We start from the raw sequence: 24162 nt of genomic DNA, 5'->3' as shown, positions 1-24162 counted from the left end.
GACGCGTTGACGCGTTATTCACGTGCTCTATGAGCAGACACGTAACTTAGCGTCTTCAGTGCGTTGCACTGCAGTTACAATACAATGACACATGGTCCACGGCGGATTCACTCTGGACGAGACTGGTCTAGTAGATGGTCCGAAGCTCAAGACGTAAACCGATAACATAAAGCGAAGTAGCGACAATGGACTAATATGCAGGAAGAAGACCAAGGATCCCGGGTGCGGACACCCTCAGAGCATGCGGAAGCACTTGCCAGTGAGAAGTCTCAGATCTGACAAGACGTGTGAGTGTAAGCACGGCAAGAGCGGAACATGACACGTACGTATTGCGAGACCCATCGGAAGCCCTCTCCGTACCCCTGCCTCTGCACGACTGAGCACATAAAGATCTCAATCGGGCGGATGTCGTTGAGAGGGACCTTGCCCTGTGCACAGCGGTTGAGGTAATAAAGAACAGATGTGGTATTTACACATACCTTGCCAGTGGTCTGGTAGAGACCCAAGTGATGCCTGAGCTCCTCCTCGCTTACAGCGCCAGGTGCGTCAATCTTGTTGCCAAGGATGAGGAAAGGAACTTTGGAGAGCTCCTCAATGGAAAGGAGAGCGTCAAGCTCTGCCTTTGACTCCGCGAACCTTTCAAAGTCAGCGCTGTCGACAAGGAAGACGATGCCGTCGACCTCGGGGAAGTAGTCACGCCAGAGCCGGCGAGCTAAGCAGCTGTCAGTGACAGTCGTTAGACCAATGTATCCTCGACGTACCTTGCTGGTGACCACCCAAGTCGTATGTTGTGAACTTCACGTTGCCGATGGCAAGTTCCTCGGACGCTAGGCGCCATTCAGTGGGCACGCGCGAGCGAAGTAATGCATAGCCACTCACTGGGGTGTAGCGTGGGCTGCAGAGTGGCAAGCCGGTCATTCTTCAGCATATGAAGCAAGGTCTGCAGAGAAGCTCGTCAGAGCAAGGAACCCAAGTCTACAACAAGGGTACGCGCACCGTCTTTCCGGCGTTGTCGAGACCAAGGAAGAGGATTTTCGCATTCTTGTGCAGCAGACCTGCATAGGGTCAGCTATAGCACTACAGCATAGGCCAGTAAGCAGACCCACCAAGCTGTGCGAGGACATCCCAGAACCAGTTGATGATGAACATAGTGTCAAGAGGGTCGTTTGGAGAGCGCGGCGCCTGCAGTCGGCGAGCTCACCATGCATTGACGTGTTGTCACGCGTCACACAGTGACACGTAGTGCCCTGACGTCACGTTCGAGAGTAGTGTGGATTCTGCCAGGTTCGCCTCGACAGTGCCTTGCCAGGTTACCGCCCCCGCACGCCGACTAAGAACTGACCAACAATGAACAGTGCACTACTTCATATTTTTAGAGCTACTACGGACATGGACAGCGGACAAAACAATGACAAAACTACAAGGCATTCAGGTTGTAGATACAGAATGTAGGGAAGATCTGACACTCAACAGCACCATACAGGCTCACGAAGAGCAGGTGAGAGAGCTCTTAAGCCGCCCAAAGTGCATCAGTCTCTGCAAACCGAATCGCCGTATCCTACGTGGTGGCGAACGAAGAGGATAGGCACTGTCTAAAGGGTTGCATGAGAGATGGCGTCGTCCGTCGTGCAAATTTATACGCTGCCATCTGTTTGTCAATATTTGGCATACGTGGCGCTCCGAGCCCGAACGGCAAAATCCTCCTCGATATTGTGCACGGTGCGGAAGTTCGCACTGAACCCGTGCACATCTGGTCAATACATAAGGTAGTACTACAATTCCTCTATCCATTGTACAAGAGGTGCAAGACCATCGATGTCGTCGGACTTCTCATCCACCACTCCGTTCGTCTGCTTCGTGTTCACTGAGGTGCCCACAAAGACAATCTCGCCTCCTTCCCATGCGTCGAATCTGAACTCGCCATTTCCACTGCACTCCAGTCCGCCCATCTCAGACTCGGCGCCCTCTGCGCCCAAGCCTTCGATACCGACTCCGCCAGCTTGTGACGCGCGTCGCTTTTCAAGCTCCCGCTCGAGAATTGCCCTTGCGCGATTGACGGCGAGTTGCCCGGGTGTTGCCTGCGCCGTGGATTTGAGCAAGTCTGCTTTGTGCGCAACAATGATTAGGGCTGGCGTAGGCCGTGAGGGAGGGAGTGATGCAATGGCGTGCAAGATCTGGTGCAAGTGCCTTTCGAAGGCAGAACGTGAGGGCATACACTTGCTATGGGATCGCGAAGAACGTACTCGGCAACCACTGCACCATTTCTAGACACTGTGCTTGAGTCCACAACAAATGCGATACCCTGAGCATCCGTCATATATTCCCGGAACTGATCGCGGATGCGTGGGTGTCCAGGAACGTCGACTACTCGTAGAGACTTGTCTTGCAAATGCATGCTCGAGACGTTTGGTTGCATGGATGTATGTGATGGCAATGTCTGTCTGTACACAAGCTGAAGTCGTGCGCGTTAAGATGTAGGCATAGTTGGTGACACTCGGGGACATACCGACGAGAAGATGGCAGTCTTTCCCGCGTCAGGTGGACCAACGAGTAATAAGGCATCGCCTCGTAAATTGGATTTCCTGCGTGACACGAAGGCAACGACTAGGAGAGCGTTGGGAGATGCCCTGACCAGAGGTATGGAATACAATACTCACCTGCCAGGAGTATCACTGCAACGGCTAGTGATGAGAGTACGAGGAATTGAGGCGTGAATAACGTCGCAAGAGATAGAACCTCCGGTTCAGGTACATGCATGCTGTCTTCTGTAGGATCCATGTTAAGTGGTGATTCGGCGCGACCAGGGACGCGTCACACTCCGTGGCTTGCTTCCGAGTCGGGCGAGACGTTGTTTGTCCTTATTAGAAACGGAAGCCTTTGGACAACAGACTACAACAGACTTTCTCCCAGATCGCGATCGCACTGCGCACGTGGATGAGTGCACGAAATTCTTGTGCCTTCAGCCACCACTGCAAAAGTGCATACTACTCGGAGGTCGCGCACTTACTCGCCGCGTACGCAGGCACATCACATCCTACTCATCACCACTCCTGTAATCAAGACTAATGGCGGTAGTCGCGGCCGAGGCAGGACCCAGCAGTCCCCCTCCTCGCAAGCGCGCTCGCGTCGATCATGGAGGGCCTCAAAAAGCCTCGCAGCCCCGCCTCTTTGCACCGTTCCGGGCACTTGGGCTCATCACAAATGATGTGCCGTTTGTCATGCAGACTCGCTCTCACAAAGGCGCAACGGATGGTCCAAGGATACATCTAGTAACTTGTCTGGGGAGGTCTTGGGCAATGTGGGAGGGAGGCAAGATTGGGCTTCTGTTCGTCGGTGAGTTATGTACTGTCCCCTTGTATAGGAATGCTCAATGTAACTCCATGTGTTTCAGGACCTGACGCACCCGAGCGGATAACATGTCTTGCCATGGAGGGCAACTCCGTATGGGCGGCGAGTGGACCTCATGTCATACAATACATTCGTGGTAAAGAGGTGTGTTGGCACTGGGCAAGATTGTTTATCTGGTCTAATCTTGGCGAAGGTCGGAAGGTTGACCAACCCACTCGAGACAAACATCGCCTCAGTCCTTGTTCTCGGCTCCCAGCTGCTCGCCCTCACTGAGGACGGTACTCGGATGCTCGTATGGAACGTTGATAGCGGGGGTATGCCTCGTGTAGCCTCATTGTGTCCTCTGTTATTCATTCTTAACCTGCAGAGTTGGCGGCCAACGTCCAGTTCGACTCTGACTTCGTGGCTACCACCATGCTGCATCCCTCCACCTATCTGAACAAGATCCTCGTTGGAAGCAGTCAGGGCAACATGCAACTGTGGAACATCAAGACCCAGTACGTTCTGCATCCTTAGCTATAAATATATTGACTCAACGTACCTCTAGAACCAAGATACACACATTCTCCTTCTCGTCCCTCGCGACAAAATCGACGAAACAGGTTAATCAGCCTCCAGCCGCCATCACAGCACTCGTTCAGTCGCCTGCTATTGACGTGGTCGGCATAGGCTTTTCCTCTGGGGAGATCTCAGTCTACGATGTACGGGCTGACGAGCGGCTGATGAAGATGACCATGCAGGACGGTGCTATACGTTCTATGTCATTCCGCAGCGGTAGGTCTATCCTTCACTACTTCTTGGGCTATACTGATGCATCACGTCGTAGATGGACAGCCGGTTCTAGCTTCGGCATCTACCAATGGTCATATCGCGTTGTGGGACCTCAATTCTGGGGGTCAGTTACTCCACCTCATGCGCGGAGCCCATGACGGCGCGGTTACTGCCGTGGAATGGGTTCCTGGACAGCCTCTCCTCATCAGCTCTGGGGATGACAACAGCATAAAGGTGTGTATAGCTGCGAGCTCACTTACCTAGGCGTCCAGCTGACAATACATGTCGTTAGCAATGGTTCTTCGAGTCGCCTACAGCACCACCGCGATTGCTCAAATTTCGCTCTGGACACCATGCACCTCCACATCTGATCCGATACTACGGTGACGATGGGAAGCAGCTGCTGACAGCATCTACGGATCGTAGTCTGAGATGCACCAGTGTCGTTCGAGACTCGAGGAGCTTCGAAATGAGCCAAGGTGTGTCTTCTTTTCAACGGGTCGATCTCTATGTCTCATTCTTCCTCCCACAGGCCATCTGGCGAAGAAGGCTACGAGCCTCTCGATCCCCTTGACGTCGCTGAAATTCCCACCTGTGATCGCTATCGCATACTCGACGACAAGAGCGAAAGACTGGGATGACATCCTGACCGGACATGCAGAGGAGACGTTTGCGCGGACATGGACTACGAAGGACAAGAAGCTCGGCAAGCACGTCTTCGGCTTCGGTGATGGAGGCAAGAAGGGTGCTCCTGTCGGTGCTGTCACCGTAGGTCTTCATCACAGCGCATTGCACCCATCTTTATGACCAAGTGTCCATCTAGGCTGTATGCGTATCTGCCTGTGGTAATTTTGGCCTGACCACGTCGTCAACTGGTGCTGTCTACATGTACAACATGCAGTCCGGCATCTTGCGCAAGACATTCAGCGTTGGAGCGTGCCCGCCAGAAGCGGCGAGCAGGCCCAGCCCCTCATCGACGACAACATCGAAGAAGAAATCGCAGGAGCGGTGTATGACGGGGCTGGCCACCGACGCGCTAAACTCAGTAGTGATTGCGAGCACGCTGGATGGCACTGTCAACGTGAGTCCGGTCGTCTCACGACCCAGGTTGCCCCACTGACCCCCTGGTAACCAGTTCTTCGACTTCCATACAGCAAAATTAGAGAAGACGCTCGTTCTGCCTTGTTCCGCGCTCTCCATCGCTCTTCACCGTGATAGTGGTTTGCTGGCTGTCGTGTGCGATGACCGCGTAGTTCGTCTGGTGGATATCGAGACAAGGATAGTCGTCAGAGAGCTTCGGGGCCACCGAGGCCGCGTACTCGATCTGGTAAGTGTCATGCCCTCCTGCATACCGCGTCGCCGGCACAGAAGCTGACTTACATACACATAGACCTTCTCTCCGGACTCAAGATGGCTCGTCACAACCTCGTTGGATTCCATCATTCGCACCTTCGATATCCCGACAGGTCGGCTCATCGACGCCTTCCGCACGCCCAGTGTCGCCACTAGCGTGGCATTCTCCCCGACGAATGATTTCCTCGCGACATCGCATACCGACAGCGTCGGCGTGTACCTATGGTGGATAGATTGTTTTCTCGCCTTTCCTCATATTCTCATTTAGTATGATAGGGCGAATCGTGCTCAGTACTCGGACGTGACCTTCCAGAGTGTGTCGGACGAGGAAAATGTCATGAACGTATCATTGCCATCTATGCAAGGCACTGCGGAAGATGAGGGTATGCCCTGCTTGCTATGTCCCATGCCTCACCTTCCACTCACGCACGTACAGCACTTGAAGCCCTATCCTCCCTCACCCTCGTCGGTCAAGAAAAGCCCACAGATGTCTTCCTCATGCCCCCACATCTGGACGGTGACCTGGTCACGCTCTCCCTGCTACCACGATCTCGTTGGCAAACCCTCCTCAACTTCGAGGTCATACAGCAGCGGAACAAGCCGAAGGAGCCTCCCAAGGAACCAGAGAAGGCGCCGTTCTTCTTGCCGACATTGCCTGGAGTCGAGGAGAGGTTCACGATCCAAGAGCCGCAGATACAGGAGGCGGAGAAGAGCAAGACGCAGACCAAGCGGTTGCAGAAGGCTGCAGCCGTGTCGGAGAGTACATTCCATAAGAAGCTCGCTGCTGCTGATCCTGACAGTGATTGTGAGTATATGCATGATGTATGGCGGACAAAGGGCCTTAACTCAATACTTTCTAGATGAGGATTTCTTTGCTTATGCGAAGACTCTGTCACCCGCTGCCATGGACCTCGAGCTCCGTTCGCTCGTTACTCTCGACGACTTTCGGATGTTCCTGGCTGCCCTGACATCCCGCCTCAAGTCACATCGAGACTTCGAAGCGGTTCAGACATTCCAAAGCGTCTTCTTGCGCATGCATGGAGACGTTTTTGTCTCAAATCCAGAACTTCAACAGGAAGTGGAAACGCTCCGGGCTGTCCAGCGGAAGGAGAGCGAGAAGCTTCTGGAGCTGCTCGCGTCTTCAATGGGTACTCTCAGCTTTGTCCGAGATACTATGTAATTCTGTAGCACTCGAAGGAATGTTCGCGTGGATATCTTTGTATAGCCTACTGTCGTCTCGTATGTGCCACTGGCATGACTCGCGATAGTACAAGCAACTCACTACGTGGAAGACAGTGATCGGAAATCTTGTCAACGATCTCAGATTTACTAACAGCGATGATATGTAAGATCCGGATCTTGCTCGCCAGCTCAACTTGCCGAGTGCCTGTCACTGGCAGTCTGTCAGTCACCGTAACGGTTCACCCACCTACCACTTGGCTTTTGAGCCAGCACGGCTTGTTGTAGCTCACAACGTGAACATTGTATCAATCTGGGACTCGCGCACTAAGCCCTCCGAATACCTCGCAATGGTCGAGTTTGCCATGGATCCGTCTGCTCCTCTGGCAGTCGGAGTGAACACATTGCTTACATGCGAGTTCGTCCTCCCTGCGCTTCGTATCCGCTCAGCGATGACTGACACCCACATTGTGTCTAGCTGTCGCCACTGGTACGCTGGCGGGCGCATATGGATTGCTTAAGGGTTCAAGTCAGGTTGGGCTAATGATCACAATCGCTGGGCTGAACGGTGGCGTAGCTGGGGCTACATTCTTCAGTACGTCTAGCTCAAACGCACAATAACTGACCATTAGTTGACATGCCGTAGGCTTTCGCGAGTACGTCGCCAGCCCGATCCTCCTCACCGCCCTGTCCGATACCCACTACTCGAGACGAATACGGGAGCTTCGAGAGCAACGGAAAGAGGGTACCCAGCCAGGAGAGAAACTCAGTTGGTGGGATATGCGACTGAACAAGGTTCCCGACACGGCCGCGAGCGGAGCCTTCACGGGAGGTGTGTTGAATGCCTGGAAACGTGCGTTATACTTCGTCCGCTCCCTTCGCGGAGCTTACAGCTATTGGATCTAGGGGGACGACCGGGTATTGTACCGGGGATGGTCACTGCAGGCCTCGTTTGCACGATGGTTCAGCTACTCTATAACGAGCTCGGCGTTGCGAGGATCAAATATGTCTCGAGGAAACTGCAGGCGTCCCAGGCACCGACACCTGCGTCTGCGCCGCCTCAGCATCCACCCGACCACGATTTCGAGCCACCAAGAAGCGTGTCCGAGCGGATCTTCTCCATGCTGGGATGGCATAAAGTCTCTGACGATGACTACCTGGCCAAGCTGAAGCTGAAGCGGGAGATGTACCTGCGTAGGATAGCTGAACTGGAGCAAGAAAAGCAGGAGGCTGAGCAACAAGAGGGGACGCGCGACAGGCCCTAGCCATAGCATAGCATTTGATAACGCTGTTTTGGGCTACGGCTAGGTTACGATGTATGTTCTGTTGCTATTCTACGAGCTATCGCTTCCGCACCCATGTCCCACAATTCGACAACACCTTTACCGTCCCGCGTCAGCCCTCCAACCGCCATTTTGTCTCCAGTAATGATCAAAGCATTTATTTTGGTGATGTTTTCTGTGCGGCTTGTCCATCTCACACTGCAGCTGACCGTTGGACTGCTTTCATTTTGGGCATCCTGATGCTCAATAAAGATGTGTTTGACCTCGCCCAGCAGAGTGCATGTCACTACTTGATGTGGGTCGAAGAAAGCACTGGAACAGCTCTTAGTATCAATGTGCACCTCACGGGGAGAGCTAGTAAACGCACGTTGCCACAACAGGCCCCTCTGCGACCTTAATCCATGTCCCCTCAGTGTCTACCAAACCCTCCCATTTTCGTCTTCGCTTTTTCTTGACGTGACCATCGGGACACTTCTCACCGCCAGTGCCAATGAAAAGCATTCCGTTCGCTGTGCCCGCCGCGAACATACCAGTCGATGTTATCGCTGTAGACAAGACAAATGGTGGAGACAGCTGTAGGCCAGGCTCATCAGAAGCACCAGAAGCGGAGGCTTGCGCTACGGAATATATAGAGGTCAACCTGACATAGAGGCACAGGTGGGGATGTGACCTACCAACGTCCAGGTCCGAGAGTAACGTGCGCTGCTGGAAGTCATGGTGGAGTAGCTTGCAATCATATCCTCCGCTGACCAGCTCGCTTGGTCGGTCGGGTATAAAGTTGATCGAGCCGCATATCTAGAGGCATTGAGACGACGAACGAACATTCATGGCACTGAACACTCACGCTTGTATGGTGCGTGTTCATTCTGCTAACTTGGCCAGTGGACAGCTCAACGACTCCTGCTGCACCATTGTCTGTGCTGAATGCCAGATAATTTCCGTCATAGCTCAGGTTGATCTAGCTGAATGTCTGTACCTTAGCGTTCGACCTACATTGTAAACTATCATGCACTGACCTGATTGAGGACATCCTCGTCATCTTCTCCTATAGAAAATGCGCCGGTTGCGTCTTTCGGTGTGAGAATCATCTTTTCCGGTGTCTGGTCGAAGCGGACTATTCGCGTTCCGCTTGCAAAGTACCACTGTCCTGGCTGACGACCTTTCGATCGGGAACAACATATTGAAGAGATCTCCTCTCCGAGTGATGTGATCGCTCGCGCGACCTTTGTGGAGGATTGTGAGTACAGTCGCACGGTGCCATCCTCTGTTGAATCGTTGCTTCAACGATGTATAGAACGCTCGAATACGTGGACTACGCACCTCCGCCCACGAAAAGGGCGCCGTCCTCCGAGAAGGCCAGGGAAGACACCGCGCATGGCACGTCGACTTTGTACAAGAACGACATGTTTCGCAGACGCGTTATGATCAGTATAGTCTCCGTTAGATATCTGGTGCAAGGGCAAGCGACCCCGAAGGGATCCGGAAGAAATGCCGGCGGTCGAGGTCAATGCCAATGTGCAAGCGCCTCAGCCACAGGCGCGTCACCGGTGGACCTTCCATATCCAGGATCGCACGACGCGCCCATCAGCCACACTCTAGTCGCCCCGATAACGCAATACCGTCTCTCGACTGCGAGGAAACCGCGCAGGCATTACGAACATGGGAGGTCCATCAGCGACACAGCACGCGCCCAAGTCTCTCCTCGAACTCGAGGATCTACTCCGGGATGACATCAAAGTGAAGGTGGCTGGTGAGAGGCTTCGCGTTTCGATACGAGAATCCAGACTGAATGAGCATGTTCACCATGTAGGTATCGATGGTAGGCAGTGGACTACCATGTCTGAGTACAACTAAGCTCAATAGACGTGCGTAGTTGACGGTGTCCTGAGGGGCAAATTCATGGTATGTATTCGTCGTGCCGGATATCACAGGGGTTCTAACTTCTGGTGTTCCGCAGTCCAAGGAGAAGTTTCTCAGTGCGGCGTCGTCTGACGGGTTCGGCTTCTGCAGCGTTATATTGTGCGTATATGTCGGAGACGTCGTCGATTGCCATATGCTCAGTCTGATTGTGCGCAGTGGATGGGACATACATGATACCGTTTACTCAAAGGAACTACTCATCTCGAACAGAGCGAACGGGTACAGAGATCTCCTCGCGATCATTGACCTGTCAACATACAGACGGATACCATGGGAGAACAACGTCCCGTTCTTCCTCGTGTCCTTCCTCGACCCGGACACCAAGGAGCCTATCTGTGCGGATCCCCGCGGTGCTCTCAAGAAGGTTGTTGACCGAGCCGCCAGCAAGGGCTGGCAGTGTTACGCTGGTTGCGAGTATGAGGTCAGAGATACTGCTTCCTTAGCCCCCTCAACTCTGACTAATGGACATCCTTCCAGTACTTCCAATTCAAAGGTAGATAGCCACTGCAACCAGCTACTCGATGTTGTTGACGTGGTATGTACGGGCCAGAGACACCACACAGCGTGCACGAGAAGAAATACACAGATCTACAACCACTCACCCCTGGGAGTAAGAATTGTCATATTATCGCCAGCCTTACGTCCTGACCCCCAACAGTGCATGGATACTCCTTACTCCGGACGCAATTGAACAACGACTACTTCCACGACATCTTCGACGAAAGTCACAAGTTCGATGTACCTCTGGAGGGACACCGTGAGTGCTGCCATACCCGATCGGTGCCATAGACACTGAGCATGTGTGCGTCAGACACGGAGACGGGTCCGGGCGTGTACGAGACGGCATTGGCATACACAACCGCACATCGCATGGCCGACAACGCTATACTGTTCAAGTACTTAGTCAAGAGCATAGGCATGAAGCATGGGATAACCCCCAGTTTCATGGCGAAGCCATGGGGAAACGTACGTTTGAAAGACATGAGTGTTCTTGTCCATCCTGATTGATCCTCCGTATAGCTTCCAGGATGTAGTGGGTAGGTGCCTCATTGATTCAGAATTATTAGGTGAATTCTGAACTTAGCCTCGCCTCTCCCGACCCACAGCCACATACATGTCTCGTTACGCGACGAGAGCGGGAAAAGTCTCTTCGCCGTCTCAGAAGCGGAGCTCAAGACCGGACGCGCCAACGCAGCCTACGAAGACACGAAGTTCCTCAGCCAAGAAGGCGAATGGTTCCTCGCCGGGGTCCTCGAAGGTCTCCCCGACGTCATGCCCATGGTACAGCAGATCCGTACTCCCCACGTCTCCCACTCACATTCCTTTGTCCCAGCTCGTCCCAACGATCAACGGCTACAAACGTCTCGTCGGTGGCGAGGCCTTCTGGGCGCCCAACGCAGTCACCTACGGCTACGACTCGCGCGCGGCGTCCGTGCGCATCATCGCGCCGCCGTCCGTCCCGGCCGCGGCGACACGCATGGAGGTCCGCGTGCCCGGCGCGGACATGAACCCGTATTTTGCGTTGAGCGCCGTCCTCGCGCTTGGCATGCGCGGGATCGAGAGGAAGATGAAGCTGCCGGGCCCGCCGGTCGGGCAGCTCACGTTGGAGGATAAGCGGAGCGGCAAGGTAGCGTGGATAGTTCTCAGTGTTTGGACGGAGGTCGCGCTGACTGGGTCGGTGCAGGTGAAGATGCTCCCGCAGTCGCTCGAAGCGGCTACAGAGCGCATGATGCGCCCCGAGAGCATCGCGCGTGAAGAAGCGGTGTTCGGGAACGACTTTGTGGATCACTTTGGAGGCACCCGGCAACATGAAGTGCGTCTCTGGAACGAGGCCGTCACGAACTGGGAAGGTACGCCATTAGTGAATGTTGTTCATTCATGTCCTCTCACATCATCATTCTAGTGGAGAGATATCTGGAATTGGCCTGAGTATATCTGTACAAGGGTGTCATTGTATGGCACACTGTATCATTGCTTCACAGGGGTTGTCTGAGTACACTTACCGTGGTTTGGAGGGAAGGAAGGAGGTAGTGGACCCACACAGAAAACGTATATTCATTGATTACGCGTGTACTTGTCAGGCTCGCTTGAACGATGACATATCCTGCGCCTGCGAACGAACGTTTACATATGTCGTGCACCGGGAAGGGGCCTGAGGACTGAGGACTAAGCACCTGCACGATCTATGTGTTGAGTATATTGCAGTCGTTATTCTCCAGATGTCAGTAGTGTACAACTCCGAGACGCGCGCAGTGATAGAACGCCTTTGAAGTATGGTATCACGCAGCAGCAGGTTCCTGAGGCTTTTCTCGCACGGTGTGGAACCAATGCAAGAAGTGGGTCACATCCTGTAGACGCGCACAGTAAGTCTAACAGCAGTGTGCTATAACCGACATTGACGGACCTTCGCGATAGTGCTGTCCATGGTGGACTCCGCGACGAAGGATGGGATGTTGCCTCCAGGCGTGCTGGACGTCGCCATCCGCCATTCGACCTTGCCGTTGTCTAACTCCTCCAGAAGTTCGACGCTGACATAACGGCCTTTAACGCCCTTCTCTTCGAGCTTAGCTAGTTCTGCATCCTCAGACAGTTCCACGGGGATGGAAACAATGAGCCTGTGCGAGCGCGGATGATATAAGCATGAGCAACAACACCGTGGAGGCCGCGCACGCACCCTTTCTTCGGAGACTCAGCGACCAGATGCTTAGTCTGTAGAACAGTGAAGACCCTAGGAGACACTGGCGGCGGGAAGGTATAGTAGAGCGACCATATGGACTGGGTCGGCGAGATTTCCTTGATGAGGGTCACTTTCTTGATCTCCGACACATACCTGTCAGGATCGATGTTAGCACACGGCACGATCGATCTCGGCGTCGCGCTACAAAGGTCGGAGGACGGGGCGCAGGGGGACTCTGACACGCACTGCATTTCATTATTCGCCTTGTCCTCGCCCAACTTGCTCCAGAACTCGTCGAACGTCGCGTCCTCCGGTGCGTGTTCGCTGATTCGGCAGTGCCAGGGCGCCCCGTCCCGCGGGCCCTTGGGGCGCGAACATGTCTTCACGAGGCCCTTGTGGAACGCTTTGCCATGTTTCCAGGATTTGGTCGACTCCAGCAAGGACTCGCCGAGGGAGACGATCGTCTCTTCGGACGGCAGCTCTGGTTCCGTTCGCCGTCAGCTCCCAGTAGCGCAATCTCTCGCGGAGCAATACATACGCGACAGCTTGACTGGCGTTATGGAGAGCTGGTAATCGGTCGACATTGTGGCTCAAGACGATGCACGGGGCTCAGGCTAGGTGGCGGTGGAGGTGAAGAAGGCCTGTGAGAACCGAACGGTAGCATGGCTACCGGGATGGCGGGGGTGTTCTGCATTGGTTGTGCAACCCTATTATTAGGTTTGTGAGGGCTTGTGGCGGTCGCAGTATGCTCGCGAACAGCCGCCGGTTCCACGACATTGTCGGACGGCGGCGAGTACTCGAATGCAGTTCAGTCGTGAGTGCAAGGAGCGTCGGAGGCGGTGCGTAATATTGGCTACTCGGGGGAGCAGTGACTCGTCCATTCCAGCCATACCGCAGACATATGCAGCAGTGCTACAGCCTCGACTAGCCGACATTGAGGTGAACAGCCACCGAGATCGCGGAGGGGAGATGGTCGTACGTAAATGGGGGAGGAAGGGAGGTCGTCCGAGTCCGCACTTGCATGACTGGACACTGCGCCCGGCGCTCGCAAACTCACGCTGTGCGCTGCTCCTATATAGCCGTCCAAGTACCAGGGCGGTGTGCAGTCTACTCCTCACACGTCCTCCCACACCCGCTCTGATAGTCGCCCGTCATGGCCTCAGCGTCGACCACAACGTCGGCGGGCCTGTCCCTGTCCCACCTCCTCGACCGTCCCGCCTGGAACCTACCCCAGTGGCATGGACCGCAGTATGTACTCTCCCATTGACTCGTAGACGCGGACGCTGATGTAGACCAACTTGTTTGGCCCAAAGCGCCGACGAGTTGAACGGAGTGGTGGACAAGGTAAGATGCCCTCTACAGGACGTCTGCCTGCCCAGTGTGCTAACTGCCATCACAGCTCGGGGACCTTGACTTCTCTCTGGCACTGCTGCAACGGTACCGCAATGCGCTGCGCCCCATACACCGGCTAGCGCCCGACATCCTCCTGCTCATCTTCCAGGGCATTGCGGAGGAAGAGGACGGGCCCCTCCACCCTTCATATGGCTCCGCACCATGGGTCTACCTCGCCCACGTCTGTCACCGCTGGCGAGAGATCGCGCTGACATGTGCCGCGCTCTGGACACGTCTCAGCACGAAATACCCGGACGCAGCGCTCGCATGTCTCGAGCGGTCGGCAGACGCGTCGTTGTCCCTCATAGTATCTGCTTCAGCGACCACGGAGGCGGCCTCCCAGGTCATCAATGCTGCCCTACCGCATGCTGCACGAATACGCCACATATACCTGCCGTCGATATTCATGGAGGAGGCAGACCTCCGTGAGCCGCTCGAGACCATTCTACGGTCCCCCGCACCCGCGCTCGAGGCGCTGCACGTATACAAAGTCGGCATGGACGGCGACTGTTTCGCCCTCCCGACGATGTTCGACCGTCACACGCCGCGACTGACTACTCTCAGATTGGCGTATGCATACCCAGAACCAGGCAGCCTGACATACACCAGCCTTAAACGGCTCTTCATCAAAGGGAAGAAACGCAAACCAATCTCCATGGAGGTTTCGCAGCTGCTGGACATCCTCGAGGCGTGCCCGGAGCTCGAGGAGCTCCGGACGTGCAAGGCGACGTTCACGTCCTCTGCCGCAGCAGACTCCCGTCCCCCGTTGCGGCTCGACAATCTGCGGGTGCTCGACATCTCGCGGTGCTCGGCGTCCGTGGTCGCGGACCTCTTCAGCCGGCTCGCGGTGCCCGACTGCGCGACGCGGTTCTCCGTCTCGCTCGAGCGCGCGGCGGACTTCACGTTCCGCTTCGGCCTGCCGGACAACCTGGAGGAGACGGGGCACCTGCCCGAGATCACGCGCCTGCACATCGAGTACACGAGCGCGAACGACGTCGTGGTGATCCACGGCACGACGCGCACGAGCCCGTTCCAGATCCTCGCAGCGATCCCGCAGGACAGCGACATCGGCGAGATGCCGACGGTCGCGGGCCACCTGCTGCTGAGCATCGTGCGCACGCTGGACCTGTCCCTCCTGGAGGAGTTCACGATCTCGGAGACATACTACCACCGCGCGCACCTGGGCTTCACGCGGCGGAGGTGGATTGAGGTGTTTGAGCGGATGCCGCTGCTGAAGGAGCTCCATATCCGGATAGACAGCATCAACGATGCTGGATTCTCGAGGGCCATCCTTGCGGCGTTAGCGACACCGGGAGAGGTCACTGGGAGGCTACTATGCCCGAATTTGGAGGTTCTGACTATGACCAACGACAAGACGTGGTCGACCCTGCAGTGCTACCTCCTCGCCCAGCAACGAGCTGAACATGGCCATCCAATCAAGCGGTTGTCGATGCGTCTGCCGTGTTACGAGAATTTTGAGGATATCGAGGACACGGACATACCGGCACTAAGGAAGATCATCGAGGTCGTCGACCTCGATCCACCGCTGGTTATGAGAGTCCCGTTCCCCGAGGTGTCCTGGTGAAGTTGTACTTGTACGTTTCTTCGTTTGTAAGATACTTTGCAGTCTGGATGCTTCTACACTCGCTCAACGCATAACCCATCTCAGCCACACTTAGCCCTCTCATGCCCCTTAGCTGTATTATTGTACTGTATCGAAGTTGGATCATGTAGATAGTGCGTTTTTGTATATTAGTGACGCAAACATGCAATATGTGCAACCGTGGAGATACGTTACACTGAGAGCCGTGGAGTGTGTCAAGCAGCAGTCCGTGCCGGCGCATCCTGCTCCGCAGACGCAGGTGCATTGAGGTTCACGAAACCGAAATACCGGCTGCGCCCCAGTGTCGCCACGTCTCTCGGCAGCTTTTCACCCCTCTCCAGCACGATGCCGATAAACTTGCGTTCGCTACGCATGCGCGTCTCCTTATAGAATCGCACGTACCCCGGGACGAGCGCAAACAACGTGTGGTCGCGGCCCATTCCCACCTGTGCCGCAACAAGCATGAAGCATGAGTCAACATGTCGAGATATGGAAAGAGAATCGTGACTTACGTGTTGCCCAGGGTGGAACTGGGTGCCTCGCTGCCGCACGAGGATGTTGCCTGGCACGACAAACTCATCTGGCCGTGCGGAATGATTATCATCAGTCGGGCGCGCGTGCAACGAGGCGGGGCAAGGCAGGGTGGGCGAGTCACACACCTGAGAACTTCTTGACGCCTAGCCGCTTCCCTGGCGAGCCACCATGGTTGTTTGTGCTCCCTCCAGCACGTTTCGTGGCCGTCCGCACGGACCCCAGGCCTGTGGCGGAGGTTCGTGGCTGAGCGTTAACATTTGCACTAGTCTGTGCAGGACGTACCTGTCGGCGCGAACGGGCTGCGCGCAGCCTTGGCAAAGCGGAGGAAGGACATCACAGACATGCTATGAGTCAGAGGGCCCAATACGGACGCGGTGTGCACAAAGAATTGAGGTCCGAGCTAGTGGCGGAGGACAAGGTTGAGGCGTTGTGGTCGAAGCGCCAGTCTGCCACTCAAATCACGGGGTTACGTAATCAGGCGACTGCATAAAGACGCGGACCTGTGCAAACCTCGCGTCCCACAACCAGGTCGATTACCTTCACGTCCGCGCATATCATCTGCTACAATGGTTCTCCTCGTCACCTCCGACAACGAGCAGTTTGTTGTGGACAAGGAGGTCGCTGAGCGCAGCGTCCTCATCAAGAACATGCTCGAGGGTGCGTCTGTCGTCGCGCTGCGCGCCTCTTGTCTGTGCTGATAGCGATGGCCTGTGCGCAGATGTTGGCGAGAGCGACCAGCCGATTCCTCTCCCCAATGTTTCTTCCAGTGTCCTGAAGAAGGTGAGTGAATGCGCTGCGCTACTCGCGCAGCGATGCTCATAATGCGGGTGTGGCGTTCTCATGTGCTCATCGATCTAGGTCCTGGAGTACTGTGAACACCACCGTGGCGAGCCCCTGCCGACTGCCGAGTCTGAGCAAAGCCAGGATGAGAACCGCAAGCGGACAACGGATATCAGCGAGTGGGACCAGAAGTTCATTACTGTTGACCAGGAGATGCTCTTCGAGATCATCCTCGCTGCCAACTACCTCGACATCAAGCCCCTCCTGTGAGTCGAATTCGCGATCATTGTGCTTGGAAGCACTCGAACAGATTTTCTGCTTCAGCGACGTTGGCTGCAAAACAGTCGCGAACATGATCAAGGGAAAGACGCCCGAGGAGATCCGCAAGCTGTTCAACATCGTGAACGACTTCACACCCGAGGAGGAGGTATGTGGCTCGACAGCTTTGGTTGACTGATGGCTGATGTACGGTATTGCGCAGGCTCAAATCAAGAAGGAGAACGTAAGTATTGGCTACTTTCGTGACACCAGGATAGTCATCTAATTGCATCTGATTTCCTAGGAATGGGCGGAGGACCGGTAAATTTCGACTCCGTGGCTGTATCATCACATATGTCGTCTCGCTCTCCCATCTTTCCGTAATGTCGTCGCGTTGTATTGTAGTGTGTAGTTGAACGATTCTATTCGCCTCAACTGCTCATCCTTCTTTTGATGGACGTGCGTGAAGTGGGATGAGGCAACGCCTGGCCATATCTGTTCACTGGCTCTCGATGAGCTGCCAGATTTTGTCGTGCACAAGATATCAAACTCAATGTGCAGTGGCTTGCGAGGCATGCTCGAGTGACTGGGTGACGCGACGCGACGCGGTCACACGGGGTTCCATCGCGCGCCGCGTGACGCAGTCCACGGCAGACGACGCGTCACGTCCGCGCGTCACATCGCTCTCCTTGGCCTCTGCACGCATGTCTCGAATACCAGACCTCCCTGGCGTCCCCATCCCCCACCGCTCAGACCAGGAAAAATGGCTCAAGCAGACCGTCGCCAGGCTCTGTCAGCTCGAGAACGAGCGGTAAGACGCGCGACTGTGCCACACCCGCTCAACGACTGACCTTTGTTACGCCACAGTTTCCCCGGCAGCCAGCCAGTCAGCTTCGCCATGCCCGACTTGCAGAAACTGGACACGAAAGAGTGAGTCTTGCATGCTTGTATGCTCGTACAGCCAATTGAGGCGCGTTCTCACAGCTACTGGGTCTGTGAGAAGTCGGACGGCGTCCGGGTGCTGCTCTTCGTCTACACGGACATCACAACGAGTGAACAGATGGTTTTTCTGGTACGTTTCTGGTCACAGACTGTCTCCAGGATGTCACTTAGTCTCATATGCGACCAAGATTGACCGCCACAATTCGTACCGCGAACTGAGTGGCTTCTACTTCCCGCACTTTGAAGACCCAAGGAAGCCGCTCCGCAGTACCATTGTCGATGGTGAGCTAGTCACTGATGTCGACCCCCGCACGCGTCAAGTTTGTACCTTCAGTCTCTCCCCCGGAATGTTGTGAACCTCAGACCGTGTCCTTTGTCTGGCCAGGAGACGCTCCGTTACCTCGCATTTGACTGCCTGGTCGTTGACGACCAGAACGTGATGGCAAGACCGCTGGACAAGCGCTATGGGGCAAGTCAGACTGAATTGCTCAGGTCGTGTGTCCGTTCTAATAGTGCTATTCTAAATAGCGATTGCAGATGTGGTTCTGCGAGCCGTATGCTAAGATGCTACGAGATCATCCCCAAGTGGCGAGGGACCATCCATTCCAGTATGTGCAAGTTCAGCACAACGTTCACGTCGAGCGCTAAAAGTATTCCGTCATTCAGCATCAAAGTGAAGCAAGTGAAGTTGTCATATCACGTCGACGACGTCTTCAACATCGACCTGCCCGCGCTGCACCATGGCAACGATGGACTTATCTATACATGCGCTGAGACTCCTTACATCCCAGGGACTGACACCAATATGTATGTCCCAAGTCCATCATCTTCGCGTTACGCCTTTCTCATGCGCTGTTCAGCTTAAAGTGGAAACCTCCTTCTGAGAACTCGATCGACTTCAAGCTGGTCCTGCGCTTTCCACCCTTATCCATCCGGTCACCCGATCCGGACTTCCACGCGAAGCCCGTGTTCGAGTTGCACGTGTACTGCGGCGACGAGCGAGGATTGCCCAACGAGCGAGGAACGCCCAGATACGAATTCTACGACGTCATGCATGTCGAAGACGAGGAATGGGAGAGGTTCGTAACGACCACCTGGTGTCTAAATGCAGATACTGACGTAGGTGTGCAGTCTAAAGCGATCGGGCGAGCAGTTGGATGATCGGATCGTTGAAGTACACTGGGACCCAACAAGGGAGCGCTGGCGAATGATGCGCTTCAGAGACGACAAGCCGGCCGGAAATTACAAGACTGTCGTAGAGGCCATCATCAAAAGTATCGCCGATGGCGTTGAAAAGGACCAGGTACGTCGGTCACGCTCAAATCATCTGCCACTCAGGATTGTGACCTATTGTGTACGCAGCTCCTCGCTCGTTCTGCCTTCATCCGCAATGCGTGGAAGGTGCGCCATCAAGAACCACAACGATCAGGCGGACCACCTCCCCCCGCCAAACCGCCACAACATAACGCTCATCCACCCCAGTCCAGCGCTCACCCACCCCCGCCAGCAAACGGCCATGCACCTCCTGCAAACAGTCCCCAGGCAGAGCCGCGCTACGGTCCCCTCGCCCAGTCACCCTGGAGCAAAGTGTCCGGTCCGGATATGATCGCTGGGATGTACAGGTGATCGCCCGCGCACCGTGCTAGCTAGCCGGCGGTCACCGTGAACGAGTGCCGCCCTCTGGCTAGCGTGTCTGTGCGCCACCGTGCTCTCTCCCGCACGTCCGACACCGGCGCTGATGTGGTGCTTGATGCTGGCGTTGTTGCGCGAGACCACACAAGGCGCGACCGCGTGCTGATGTCGAGGAGAGCGGTACATGATGGGTAGCTGGGCCCACGGAGATGACCTGGAGCCGACTACGACCGAGGTGCAACCTGACTACTACTAGGCCCTGGCGGTGATTGCAGTGGCGCGTCATCGGTGGCTCGTCGCAGTCGAGTGCAGCCTCGTGCACGGCGCGGCGGTGACCTGCCATGCGCAAGCGGGCACGGCGAAGGGCTCCTGTGACGCGGGGGCGGGACGCGGCGTTGGTTTACCCAACTCAAATTCGAACACAGGACGATCGCGCTGGACTGGATTCGCTCGAGTAACTACAGTACACACGCGCTACGGTTGTACCCTACATGCAGACAAATATCGTACGTCGTAATCGTAATGCCGTGCCCAGGACCGCTGCACCGCAGGGGCATGATGCGCGTGTCCGGAGCTGGGTCGTGGCAGTTCGTTACGGGTACGGGAGCGATGGAGAACACTGGACAGCAAGACGACGTCGACCCAGGAAAGCAACACGCAACGCAACGCGACGAGGGACGGAGATAGCCAAACAATGGAATGCATGTCTATCGTTACAGAGGTACGGGGAGACGGGAGGCGGGGGAAAGAGGGGACACTAGTCGGCTTTTGCGCTGCTTTGAGCATTCGTAAAACGTAAAGAAGCGTGAAGATTCGTAAAATCAAGCGCTAGCGGGGAACGGGGAGATGGCGTGAGTAAATGGAATGCGCAGGGAGGAGGACAATGTGTAAGTTAAGACCATCTAGGCTGAGTGGACTGGCAAGAGTCCGTGAATGCGTCGAGCAGGGTGACGGTGAATGCGTGAATCCAGAACTGAAAGCGACCAGTGTAGGCGGAAGCGCCAGTGAATGCGATGCATGTGAGCAGATGGAAGAGAGGAAGTGGGTAACGGATCGAGTGGATGCAAGACCGGAACAATGTTCGTTGGAAGATATGCTAGGCGCTTTGGCGCGTTCGTGGGCGCTGTTCGTGGACGTAACACTGCATGAAAAGCACAACCATCAGTCAGGATGGAAGGTCAAATTGAGGTAAACGAACGCGTCGTACATTCAAATTCAGAAGGAGACGCCTGCAGGCGGGCATTGCACGCCTTGAGCGTGCAGTCTTGCCGCGTATGTCGCTAGTTGCGTTGTTGCCGGTCGGAAAACAGAAATCGAGAACGGGAGAGTTGGTTTGTGCTGTGGGACATCGCGGGGCATCGTGAAGGCGGACACAGGACAAGACGCAAGAAAATAGGAAGGCATATGTGGGGCGACTCCAGCCCCCCTCCGCTTCGTCTCCATCTTCATCTCCGCTCACTTGCTCCTCCCAAGATCACAAGACAGTACTTCGTCTCGGGGGACTCGAGTTCAGAAGAACAAGTCGTCCACGTCCAGCTGAGTCTCGGAGAAGAACGGGGGCGGGACGGGCATAGGAGCACAAGTCGCGATGTCAGCGAATGGGTCCTCAACGATTGACTCCCGTCGCTGGGGCGCGCCGGAGACTTCATCCTCGACGAATGAATAGCTGACAGAGCGAGCCACACCAGGGCTCGCAGCCGGGCGACGCGCCGGCGAGATGAACGCGGTGTTCGACGAGATGAACGCGTCCATGAGGTCCATGCTATGCTGAGGAGGCGTCGCAAGCAGAGCAAACGACATGGACTCGGGCGTACTGTCGATGGAAGAGAATGATGAGTCCGAAAACTCGGCCGAATGGGTGTAACGCCTGCGCTGCGGCGTGCTTGGAGCTAGAGTCAAGTCGGCAAACTGGGACAGGGGTGAGAGGGGCTATATCGAACCGCAGACTGATCAGCATTCGCTCAAACAAACTTTGCGGCCACAGAGCGGGACGCGGGCGGAGTAGCGGGATGGCAGGGGGCATTATCAAATGACACTAACCTCAGGCGAACCAACGCCAATCACGCCCTCCGTAGCCATGTCCGCGAAGTATGGCGCAAACGGCCTCGAGATTTCGGAGGCAGCGACACCGATGTTCGGCGTCGGCTGCCACGCAGGGAGGACCGTGTCCGTACCCTCGCCGGGCGCTGGGGCGGTGGGAGTCACACCGTCAGTGCCGGGCTCCACGTCTGTGTCGTTTTCGGAGGCGTCCGTCATGGTGCGATCACCGGTGGACGCGTCGTACACGTCGCGCTGGCCATCCTGCACGAGCCACCAGTCAATGTCGGCGAGGACGCGGCGGTTGCTGACGTCGGAGCCGGACGACCGGCGAGGCTGGTGTGGGCCTGCGCGCGTTTGGGGCCCGCTTGAGAGGGACGAGGGGTAGGCGTAGGGACCCCGACGCGTAGGGGGGGACGAGAAAGTGCGGCGCAGAGACGGCATACCGAATGGCGACGAACAAGACGGGGACGGCGAGGGCATATAACACAGCAACGGGAACAACAGCGACAAGTAGGGGACGACGGCGACGACAGGGTCGAAGGGTATAAGTCGACGCTCGCGGCGGGCGGGGGACGAGGAGACGTGGGAGGAGGGCGCAGATATATACGAAAATTCGGACGCGTGCAATCGGATGTGCAGTGTGAAGTGGCCTGGCGCCCGCCCGATTAGGCAGTCGGCGTCCACGGTCTTGCCATGTCTGGTCCGCTTCTCTCCCTGCTCTCTGAGCCTCTCTGAGCCCAGTGCTCTGAGCCTCAGTGGGGGCCGCTGCCCTTCGCTGTCGCCCAGCCAGCGGCGCACTGACAGCCTTCGCTCGGCCTCCCCCGCCCGCCAGCCCAGCCGCTTCCAGCAGCCACCCATCCGCGAGTGGCGTCCATATCGCTGCGCCCACCATGCGACCGCTACATCGTCCGTGCAACTCTAACAAGCCGTCCTCGAGGCGGCGTGTTCTATTCTCCTCAGCGTCCGCCGCCCAATCATCGGCACCCCTTACCAAACCGCGGAGCACCGTCGCACGCGCGCTTGCCCGAGACAGCCTCCTTGTTTTGCTGAGTCGTCTTCGACGCGTCCTTGTCTTGTTCTCCTTGTTCATCCTTACATTGTCTTGCCCGTGCGGCGTTACGCTGCGCACCTGTGTTGCCCTCGGATCCTTCGTGTAGCTTCCTGTGCGCCGAGCAATGCAACCATCACATCCTCTGCGAACTCTTGTCTCGCACATGCGTATGGGGTTCCACGGTCCAGGAACGCCATTAGCGGGCTCCCCGGCCTCCCCCCGGTCAGCAGTTATCGCGGCCCCGCGAACTCGCCATCCAGCTGCGGACAAGCCCTACTCGTGCGCTGATGCGCCCGACGTCATGCCTGATCGCCATGTGCTTGCTCGACATGTCGTGCCCATGACTGCTTTCAGCCACAGGCGCGTCCAGCGCGTCGCCCGCCGTCCGTTTGACGTGTCGCTGCCCTCTCATGTCGGCGAATCCATGCTGATGCTCACTCGTCGTGTTTCAAGCCGCATTTGACGCGTCAATTCGCATGATGAGGGTCCCATCGCGCGTCGTTCCACTAAGCGGGGCTACACATGCAACTGCTGTGCTCCTCAGCTTATCCCCGGGCGCTCGAAGTCAATCCATCGTCCTTCCATTACCTGCAATCAAACAATATAGGTACCCTGCCCATCCCTGATCTGTCATGGTCGTGAGGCAGGCTCTCGTACCGACCTCTGTATAGGTGAGTGTATGGCCGGCATTCTCGCGCTGCGTTACGACCTGACCTTGCTCCATGCATATGCTGAACGTTGGACGCTCGGCGTCGTTCAAAGGCCGCCCCCAGTCGCCGAGGTAGACACAGGGGGGACGCCACTCCGCGGCCGACGTGGGCTGGATATGGATGCCGGACCGAATTGCGGTCATGCATCCGCCCAAGATATCACTGGCTATACGTGTCTATAGGGCAGGTCCCAATGACAGTACTTCATGGAGCAAACTGCCACGATGCACGAGGCTACGTGCCTAAGTGATCTACATGCTCCACTCCATTTCTGGAATGCACCTCGACTTGCGATTAGCCACTGGACCGAGGGCACAACCAAAGTACCACTACCAAGCCACTACCGCAGCTTCTTTCGCAGATCAATTTGTATGATGGTAGCTTTAGAGTGCGTCTTTATCCAATTCCTCGCACTAGCCCGCACTATGCCTTTGCAGGCCACGAATTAGGTGTGCGACGCCGACCTGGGGCCTGAGACAAGTGGCGTCCCGACTTCCGCATGAGTCCCCGGCACGGTCAACAAGCCTATTGTCTCGAGAATGGTTGGCCAGCTGAGCAATAACGACCCAGAGAACTGGCTGAGCTCTCTGCCGCAGGGGTCCATTTCGACGATGATCGTCCAGGCTTTTCCGGATGGGTGGGTGATGGACTATGGTGGTTTATCATCGACCATGCAGGCTCACAAGCTC

At 56.1% G+C, this 24162-nt stretch overlaps 12 protein-coding genes across 12 annotated transcripts; 6 read left to right on the top strand and 6 right to left on the bottom strand.

Moving 5' to 3' along the window:
• Positions 1–17: 17 nt before the first annotated feature.
• Positions 18–1178, bottom strand: C8Q71DRAFT_736424 (ADP-ribosylation factor family-domain-containing protein). The gene is made up of 7 exons (XM_047922551.1): positions 1107–1178; positions 997–1055; positions 880–940; positions 762–827; positions 480–712; positions 327–428; positions 18–275 (listed from the first exon to the last, which is right to left on the bottom strand). The coding sequence occupies exons 1-7, from the start codon at positions 1147–1149 to the stop codon at positions 270–272; spliced, it is 570 nt and encodes a 189-aa protein (XP_047784256.1). The 5' UTR covers positions 1150–1178; the 3' UTR covers positions 18–269.
• Positions 1179–1619: 441 nt separating this feature from the next.
• On the bottom strand, positions 1620–2854 carry C8Q71DRAFT_736422 (P-loop containing nucleoside triphosphate hydrolase protein). Its single transcript, XM_047922550.1, has 4 exons — positions 2658–2854; positions 2507–2604; positions 2244–2452; positions 1620–2187 (listed from the first exon to the last, which is right to left on the bottom strand). Exons 1-4 carry the CDS (start codon positions 2776–2778, stop codon positions 1773–1775), a joined length of 843 nt encoding a protein of 280 aa, XP_047784255.1. The 5' UTR covers positions 2779–2854; the 3' UTR covers positions 1620–1772.
• Positions 2855–2905: 51 nt separating this feature from the next.
• C8Q71DRAFT_803003 (Utp21-domain-containing protein) lies at positions 2906–6763 on the top strand. Its single transcript, XM_047925965.1, has 14 exons — positions 2906–3333; positions 3392–3492; positions 3542–3662; positions 3716–3845; positions 3896–4122; positions 4175–4353; positions 4412–4598; positions 4652–4887; positions 4943–5200; positions 5255–5446; positions 5510–5697; positions 5749–5855; positions 5909–6277; positions 6333–6763. Exons 1-14 carry the CDS (start codon positions 3066–3068, stop codon positions 6650–6652), a joined length of 2883 nt encoding a protein of 960 aa, XP_047784254.1. The 5' UTR covers positions 2906–3065; the 3' UTR covers positions 6653–6763.
• Positions 6764–6855: 92 nt separating this feature from the next.
• C8Q71DRAFT_240181 (uncharacterized protein) lies at positions 6856–7938 on the top strand. Its single transcript, XM_047917225.1, has 4 exons — positions 6856–7065; positions 7130–7246; positions 7298–7504; positions 7558–7938. The coding sequence occupies exons 1-4, from the start codon at positions 7002–7004 to the stop codon at positions 7914–7916; spliced, it is 747 nt and encodes a 248-aa protein (XP_047784253.1). The 5' UTR covers positions 6856–7001; the 3' UTR covers positions 7917–7938.
• Positions 7939–7960: 22 nt separating this feature from the next.
• C8Q71DRAFT_699231 (WD40 repeat-like protein) lies at positions 7961–9339 on the bottom strand (the record flags this gene model as incomplete). Its single annotated transcript, XM_047920057.1, has 6 exons — positions 7961–8246; positions 8302–8545; positions 8609–8729; positions 8779–8892; positions 8951–9198; positions 9255–9339. 6 exons carry the CDS (start codon positions 9337–9339, stop codon positions 7961–7963), a joined length of 1098 nt encoding a protein of 365 aa, XP_047784252.1.
• A 254-nt stretch (positions 9340–9593) lies between these two features.
• C8Q71DRAFT_699922 (uncharacterized protein) lies at positions 9594–11783 on the top strand (the record flags this gene model as incomplete). Its single annotated transcript, XM_047920095.1, has 13 exons — positions 9594–9684; positions 9808–9836; positions 9892–9953; positions 10011–10275; positions 10332–10347; positions 10405–10464; positions 10513–10611; positions 10666–10820; positions 10875–10891; positions 10961–11135; positions 11188–11481; positions 11539–11704; positions 11758–11783. 13 exons carry the CDS (start codon positions 9594–9596, stop codon positions 11781–11783), a joined length of 1455 nt encoding a protein of 484 aa, XP_047784251.1.
• A 350-nt stretch (positions 11784–12133) lies between these two features.
• C8Q71DRAFT_698534 (uncharacterized protein) lies at positions 12134–13115 on the bottom strand (the record flags this gene model as incomplete). The annotated part of the gene is made up of 5 exons (XM_047920026.1): positions 12134–12202; positions 12259–12469; positions 12529–12684; positions 12778–13012; positions 13070–13115. The coding sequence occupies 5 exons, from the start codon at positions 13113–13115 to the stop codon at positions 12134–12136; spliced, it is 717 nt and encodes a 238-aa protein (XP_047784250.1).
• Positions 13116–13684: 569 nt separating this feature from the next.
• C8Q71DRAFT_699388 (uncharacterized protein) lies at positions 13685–15508 on the top strand (the record flags this gene model as incomplete). The annotated part of the gene is made up of 3 exons (XM_047920070.1): positions 13685–13779; positions 13845–13875; positions 13931–15508. The coding sequence occupies 3 exons, from the start codon at positions 13685–13687 to the stop codon at positions 15506–15508; spliced, it is 1704 nt and encodes a 567-aa protein (XP_047784249.1).
• Positions 15509–15648: 140 nt separating this feature from the next.
• C8Q71DRAFT_736406 (ribosomal L27 protein-domain-containing protein) lies at positions 15649–16489 on the bottom strand. The gene is made up of 4 exons (XM_047922549.1): positions 16343–16489; positions 16186–16284; positions 16039–16106; positions 15649–15972 (listed from the first exon to the last, which is right to left on the bottom strand). The coding sequence occupies exons 1-4, from the start codon at positions 16401–16403 to the stop codon at positions 15742–15744; spliced, it is 459 nt and encodes a 152-aa protein (XP_047784248.1). The 5' UTR covers positions 16404–16489; the 3' UTR covers positions 15649–15741.
• A 96-nt stretch (positions 16490–16585) lies between these two features.
• On the top strand, positions 16586–17546 carry C8Q71DRAFT_736405 (S-phase kinase-associated protein 1A-like protein). Its single transcript, XM_047922548.1, has 6 exons — positions 16586–16717; positions 16779–16840; positions 16919–17106; positions 17165–17267; positions 17322–17342; positions 17403–17546. The coding sequence occupies exons 1-6, from the start codon at positions 16627–16629 to the stop codon at positions 17421–17423; spliced, it is 486 nt and encodes a 161-aa protein (XP_047784247.1). The 5' UTR covers positions 16586–16626; the 3' UTR covers positions 17424–17546.
• Positions 17547–17733: 187 nt separating this feature from the next.
• C8Q71DRAFT_239926 (mRNA capping enzyme, catalytic domain-containing protein) lies at positions 17734–19695 on the top strand. Its single transcript, XM_047917223.1, has 10 exons — positions 17734–17909; positions 17966–18028; positions 18083–18170; positions 18229–18360; positions 18426–18509; positions 18569–18648; positions 18707–18847; positions 18901–19119; positions 19172–19343; positions 19403–19695. The coding sequence occupies exons 1-10, from the start codon at positions 17803–17805 to the stop codon at positions 19664–19666; spliced, it is 1350 nt and encodes a 449-aa protein (XP_047784246.1). The 5' UTR covers positions 17734–17802; the 3' UTR covers positions 19667–19695.
• A 1486-nt stretch (positions 19696–21181) lies between these two features.
• Positions 21182–22153, bottom strand: C8Q71DRAFT_698875 (uncharacterized protein; the record flags this gene model as incomplete). The annotated part of the gene is made up of 2 exons (XM_047920039.1): positions 21182–21601; positions 21713–22153. 2 exons carry the CDS (start codon positions 22151–22153, stop codon positions 21182–21184), a joined length of 861 nt encoding a protein of 286 aa, XP_047784245.1.
• Positions 22154–24162: the final 2009 nt, after the last annotated feature.

This window comes from Rhodofomes roseus (genome assembly GCF_022264815.1).
Source record: "Rhodofomes roseus strain CIRM-BRFM 1785 chromosome Unknown C8Q71scaffold_2, whole genome shotgun sequence".
Lineage (NCBI taxonomy): Eukaryota > Fungi > Basidiomycota > Agaricomycetes > Polyporales > Fomitopsidaceae > Rhodofomes > Rhodofomes roseus.
Note: the sequence above shows the minus strand (reverse complement) of the source record. Positions and strands in the feature narration are given on the sequence as shown.